Here is a 7,288-nt window from a genome sequence, read left to right on the forward strand (position 1 = left end):
CTAGAATGTTTGTCTCATCAGAAGATTTTCAAAAATGGCTCATACAGGTTGTTGCACTTACTTATTGCATCCTTGTACGCTCCAGCATTTTATCATAGGGCAAGCACATGGTTGCACCATTTCCTTCGATCCATTGACATGTCTCGTGCCTCCCGCCATTTGAGAACTGCGATGCGTAAATCACTTTTGTAGCACCACTGCAGGGTGGAGGAGGGTGGGTCACGATGACGGAATCCTTGAGGGTGTGCCACAAGGATACGGAATGTTGACACTCGGTTGTACTTACACTGACAATATTTCATTACATAAAGGTTTCCGATCATAGTTTTAAATATTATTATGATATAATGTGTGTGTAAAATAGTAATTATCACAAATTTAATGTCAGCCTTTGGATGGACAATTTTTTTGCTTCTGTTTTGCTGCCAAAACCCTGTTTTTTTTAATAATATTTTGTTTTGAACTTTAGCAACACAAGCTATTATTGTAAAACAAACAGTTTTGGAAAACCTTGAGCCCGTTCGCCCTTTGAGTATAATACCGACACATTTATGGAATGGAATTCATTGAGGCAATTATTGTACTGAAATATATTAAAACCAGATATGGACAAAAATAATCATGAAGTTTGTCAAAATAGAACAAAAACTTACATAGAAATGAATATTTAATACTTTTTCTAATGATTGTTTAGTTGACATTATTGACCCACCCATCAAATCCCACAGTTGGGTTTGAATCCAGGGCATAAATCTAATGGGTGAAGCAAGTGGATAACAATCAAACCCACCTCGTACAACTGTGAAAATACCTGTACACTCTACACTATGTAGCTGAATTGGTGTTTCACCTTTTTAGTTTACATTTTGGAAGGATATTAATGTATAGTATCACAATAGTTTCAAATCAAATATTAATATTGGGAAACACCAACTCTGAAGTAGTGGCAAGAGTGTCTGCCTGCCGTGGTTTGCTGGTTTGAACCCAGTATATGTGTAAATTCACAAGTTGGTTTTTTTTTCAATATGTGTGAACCATACCAATGACCCATTGGATCGGGCAAATGACTTTCAACCATTACTCATAAAAAAAGTCTTTTAACCCAACCCATACGCGCTGGGTATGTAAACATCCCAAACAAATTGAATCCCGAATGCCCGAAATTAATCACAAACAAATTTTGCCGCAGTCAATTAATAAATTATAAGATAATTGACACGCATCGAAAGGATTAATGTAACTTCCAGGTGTATATATTATTATATTCAGACTTATATATACATATTAAATTAGTTTGAAATATGAATGAGTAGAAAAGTTCTAAAGAAATTCACAATCCTTTAAATATTTTTTATTACATTTTGTAGAATAATTTTTTATTCAATTGGGTATTTACCGAATCCCAAACATCATAATATGTGCATATTAATGTCATTGATTTATCTACGTTGTTTAATGTATATTTATATTTGATTTAGTTTTTTTGCAGTAGCTATTCAATATAAACATCTGCTTATTTCTAAAGATGTTAATATCTTTATATCTCAATGTTAATTTAGACTTACTGAAGTGGGTGGATTTGAGAAATGGAAATCACATTAACTATTCTAAGATGTTAGTGGCTTCCTGTTACATTGAATTTTATAGGAGTTTTTAAATTGTGATTATTAAAATTTTCCTTGAGATTTCTCTTTCTGAAAATACCTGATTCTTCTTGTATGGCGGCAGGTTACAGAATACAACACAGAAACTAAACCATAGACACCAATATACACAATGTTCTCGATGCGGTTGTTATTATTAGTTTTATCATTTTTATTTTGCTACGTTTTACGCTATACAACGATACGTTTTCACGTTTACTCTAGGCGTTACAAAATCCTATATCTGATTGATTTAGACGTTATGGTTATCAATGTGAATTTTGCTTTAAAGAATTTTAAGCTGACTACCATATCATCATAATCTTCTTCTTTTTATTATAATTGCCCCACCTTCCGTCACCCCGTTTCAGCATGCACAACAATTTTTTTTACCCAATATGGTGTTGTTTTTATTTTAATTTTTATTCGATTAACATTCTTTTTTAAATATAGGGTTTTCTTTCACTAGACAATTTTTGATGATTAAATCATTATACCTAGTCACCCTTTAAAAACCAAAGTGAGCAAAAGTTTAAACACAATATTTTGGTGGTTTGTAATTTTATTTGTGGGTGGTATTTTCTCATTTAATAATAATTGGAATAAAAATAGTTTTCAAATAATGATTATCAGCAAAATTGAATACTTACATATTTCATATCAAAACAGCCAATCTGAGATAAGACTCTTGGAGATATATTGCTGTTGAAAACATTTTATTACATATTATTATAGAGACAATAGTCCATTTCGAATATCACCTAATGGCACCAATATGACAAATATTCCTTTAAAATTCTAATGGATTTAAGTTTTGTACTATTCGATTCCAGTCATTTTTGCAATCCGGGTTTCACCTTTCGGCATCTTCAAGCAAGTCGGCTTGTATTTACTTAAGGCGAGTGCGCATTGTTCCTGAAGATGCCGAAATTCGAAAGCCGGGTCGCAAAAAACGACTCAGATGGAATAGTACAAAACTTAAATCCATTTGAATTTGAATTCAAATTCTATGAAGTCCCTTGGTCGATAGAATTAATATTACTTTAAAAGATTAATCACACAATTTTGTTTTTTTCTTTTCATTATTACTTGTATTGTTACCCTATTCATGGCGCTCGGCATGAAGGTTTTTATTTTGGTTTTTGCAACATCCTGCTTTGCGCGATTTTTGTATAGTCAGCCTAATTAGTTATCAATCTTTTTTTAATGTTGTAAAATAATATAAATTTCTTTGCGAATTAAACCCTTTGCGTTCATTAAAAGTTTGCCATGAAAGAAGATATTTGAAGAGATTATGTACTAATTTGACTAATAATTATGGAATCATTGAAAGATATGATTGATAATTTTCAGGCATTCAACCTATATGAAATTTATCAAAAATACTAGTATCTTATATTTAAACCTGCTTTATAATATTTGATTTTTGCTGATGCTTCGCATTGAAATATTTATAACTTTTTAAAAACCAGAATACAGTAATGTTTTTAGGATTTTTTGGTGATAAACATACATAAAACGGAATTAGTAGTTTATGTGCATATGACTACAACATTTATTTTTTGGTCAAATTAGTAGGTACACACACCCACCAGTCAGCTTTTTTCTGTTTAGAATTTAATGGAGACATCCACATGACAATTAATTATTAATCTATTTTGTTACTAGTGTTATTTTAAATACCTGCCATACTGTAACTGTTAAGCCATCCTCTCACGTGAATACTCAAAAAAGAGGAAACTGAAACTCCAGTATCTAGCTAATGTATTTCAATGGCGGCTCGCTGACGGCAAGACTTGAATCTCTCAGTTTCAAATCGCTCGCAACTGAAACCAAGGAGACGCGACATGTTAGTCTCCTAGCCTCTCAGTTGACAGTCACCCATTAAACAGTGGTACCAATATCAGTAGATTCGATGAAAAATCATATTTTCTTACCAAAATTGGTAGCACTGAACTGAAAATACGCAAGCAATAACAAGTCAAGACGTCAAAATTTAAAGATGGGGGAACCGATTTTTAATTTTAAATATGTGGCAGATGTTGAAAAATACTCTTGCCTGTATGCCAGGCTGCCAGAATAATCCTGTAAAGATATTACGGAAAAGGCTTAGAATGAAGTAGGAAAGACAATGGGTTTGACAGTTTGAGGTTATGAGATTATTGGGTTCCAGTCGCTCCGTGTGCGAAGCATCAGTCACTGGCCAGTTTATGAATTTCATCAGTTTGTTGGATTTTAGTTTCTGCGTGAGAGGATGGCCTAAAAACATGTAAAATCACAAGGGTACCAAAATTTCAACAAGATTTGTGCACTTCTACGAGCTGTCTTCCGGAGCTATTTGCTCATATATATTGCTATTAATGAATTATTTTCTCTGATATTTGCTGTTGGATAGTTGAATGGTTTGTTATCTATCTGTATCCATTTAATTATATCATAGAGCATTACAAGAATATTTATACTGTTTTAATTTAATATTTCGACCAATGAAACTAAGAAAAATAAAAATGTTGCTTAAAAAACAAAATAGATTAATGAGTGATCAATTAGTTTATTGATGTTTCACAGATATACAAACGCAAACTGCCGAGTGATGGAAGCAGACCGCTTTTTTAAAAATCAACCTTTCCAAAACATTATAAATATATAACGATATTCAGTGTATATTTTTTAAACTTGCTTGGTCTTTAAATTTAAACATTTACAATGCATAGCAGTGCATATAAACACTTGGTGTTTAGAATATATTTATTATTTGAAAAACAATAAGTAATTGCGTGAGTTATTGAATATAATTTTATAATCCCTAATTTATAATTGCGTGAGTTATTAAATATAATTTTATAATCCCTAATTTATAATTTCATTAAATAGTCCCCCATGCACAACATTTAAAACTGAAACTGGTAAAGAATACTTCTAACTATTTGAGTCTATCAAGGTATTCTAACAATATGTCACTCTTCTAGTCAGAAATATTCCAGTGCTATGGATTCAAAATTATACTATTTCTATATATATATTTGTATCTGCTAGTTTAGAACCTGCATTAATTATATATGTAATTCAAAAGGTTTGTTTCGCTTTGATGCCAGTATTGAAATCATTCATTATAACCCGCTTGGTCAGAATGACAAAAATACACCTTTTCTCAACCTTTGTGTGATGCTTTCTAGATTATTAGAAGATTTGTTCGCATTCATTAGTATTATGCTAAGCCTAACAAAATCTACATATTATACATACATCTTATTCAAATGGCCAAAAATGGTTTTATGTATAGGATTTGGTTTCCATTGATTAATCTGTGCGGTGTTGCTGCCCATCAAGTATGTGTTACATCGTTCTTGTAAATCTCCATTTTAGTTGTAATTCTCGCTCCTTACTGAATATAGCTTGCACATCTTTATGTGAATAACTTTACAAGCCAGTTCTAATGTGAATTTGTCTCTTTTGCAGTTCCAGCAAACGTTGCAAGCCGAGAATCAACGGTTAAAGGATGAGAATGGTGCTCTTATCCGGGTCATTAGCAAGCTCTCTAAATGAAACATTTTTAAGCAAGTTTCCTAAGATGTTTTAAGAAAATTGACGTTTTAAATTATTTAACTATGTTACATGTAATGAAGAATCTGTACAAGCAAACACTTGGTTTGCTTCCGTTTTTGATTAAAAACATTTGGATTTAGAGTTAGTTGAAATTTTTATTCCATTATTTATTAAACTTTTGTTTAAACTGTTATCTCATTGATGATGGATTTCTTCTATGAAAACTCCATATGATGAATCTTTGTGTTCGGTATGATTTATTTATACTAAATAAGAATACAAACGTGATATCTCCAAGCATGGCAATAAGTTAACCGGTGGTAATGATAAATGCTGTTTCAATTAATAACTTGTGGTTCGTTAGTATTGTCGCAATGAGCATGTCATTTTCGTTGTTTGTTATTATAGCTTTGCTATAATATTGTGACGTACGAACTCGTATGCTATAAGTAAATATGATAAGACCCAAAATTGCCAAAAATGCATTTGTATAAATGGATGTTGTAAAACAGTTGAAGCTTAAATTAGTTACTGAATTTTGAAATTAGTTCATATTGTTTATTTATCTGTATCAGATTCGGCGCTATCTTAGGAGGTATGAGGGCCTTTAAACCCATTTTAAAGAAAGGCATTCTCAAACAATTACCAAAGCACATTATTCATTCCCATTCTCAGCCAATTGGCTGAATGTCTTACAAATTAGTTCCTTATTTTTTTATTTAAATAAAACCACCATATTTTCATAATTTTCATCTGTAACACTAGAATTAATCAGTATTATGTGGCTATCGTTCTTTTGAACAAAAAATGTTAATATTAATTTCCACTAACTAGTAAAACTCAATGAAGAAAAGGGTATTAAATTTACCATGGTAATATTACTACTTAACCCATCGCACCCTATCGGCGCCAATTTTGCGCCGGTGTTACAGGATGCAGACCATGATGAAAATCAAAAAAAATTAATCATATTTTGATTTTTTTAAAAGTTGAAATTACTTAACAATATATGTAGCTATCATTTTATGATGTTGGTTATATACAGTCCAATATATTTTTTAAGAAATATTTTATTTATAAAATCTATTTTTATTTAAATTTGTCAAAATAATGATCAGTTCGCTAGGTATGAGGTGTTGGAGACAGTAATAAACATAAAATGGCCCTCCAACTTCTAAATATCTTGAAGATTATTATATTTAACTCCAGTCTTAGTATATCTTCCTTTTATTATTTACTTCTATCATGGACTTTTTATCTATGTCATTTTGTATAAAAAAGGCTAAAAAAACCCAAAAAACTATATTTGACATGTTTTTTTATTCCACTTATACACAAAGTTTACTTAAAATGTAAATACTTAATAGAAAAATTCAAAACCTATAACTATTTAAAAGATTTATTTGAATTGAATGAATAATACATGAGTTATATCAATTTTAGTAATCAGTATGCCTTTTTAAGTGATCCTGAAAAATTAATTCTGTCTGCAATGGGTTAATGCACCTTCAGTTGGAATATTGCTGGTGTTTAATATTACTACAAAAATTAATAACCTTTTAATTCATTTGTAGATTGAAAGTAAATGATGAATACCTTGAATAGTTTTTCTCACTGAATTCACAGGAACATTCCAGAAAATGCAATAATTAAAAAAACATACTTACAAAATCTTCCATTGCTGAAATTTCATTCGGGATATAATCTGTTACAATCAGTTCTCGATTTATGCATGCTTCATATGTGAAATCTGGCAATTAACAGACTAGACTACTGACAAAATGAATACATAAAATTTTATTTACACATTGTAATTGCTTGTTTATCATATTAACATTTAAACAATTAACAACAATTTCTCATTGTACATTCTCGATGCCCACGAAGTGTGTGATTGTGATTACTAAATTCATTTTTATGACTGAAAATTTTCATTTATTGTAGACCAAATTAGAATTTAAATCTGGTGATTGATAATCTACAGCCGCATCATACTGTCTTTAGGTAGGTATATGAAATTCTTCTGCTTTTAAAATATAAATGCAATTCAAGAACTTTTTAGATTTATATGCAGGAATGTTTCCTGTGCATAAAGCGAA

General features: G+C 30.6%; 1 protein-coding gene across 15 annotated transcripts in view; it reads left to right on the forward strand.

Annotated features, from left to right (window-relative positions):
• The window catches only part of Mbs (Myosin binding subunit), a 46,001-nt gene extending 39,864 nt beyond the window's left edge, over positions 1–6,137 (forward strand). For all 15 annotated transcript variants that reach the window (XM_085944578.1, XM_085944586.1, XM_085944595.1 and 12 more), the window contains one exon: positions 5,103–6,137. In XM_085944578.1, the coding sequence (XP_085800704.1) occupies positions 5,103–5,189 (87 nt within the window). In that variant the 3' untranslated portion in view covers positions 5,190–6,137. The remainder of the gene's footprint in view (positions 1–5,102) is intronic.
• Positions 6,138–7,288: the final 1,151 nt, after the last annotated feature.

Source organism: Rhyacophila brunnea, unplaced genomic scaffold, assembly GCF_057557595.1.
Source record: "Rhyacophila brunnea isolate RB1 unplaced genomic scaffold, BYU_Rbru_1.0 scaffold_1, whole genome shotgun sequence".
Classification (NCBI taxonomy): Eukaryota; Metazoa; Arthropoda; class Insecta; order Trichoptera; family Rhyacophilidae; genus Rhyacophila; species Rhyacophila brunnea.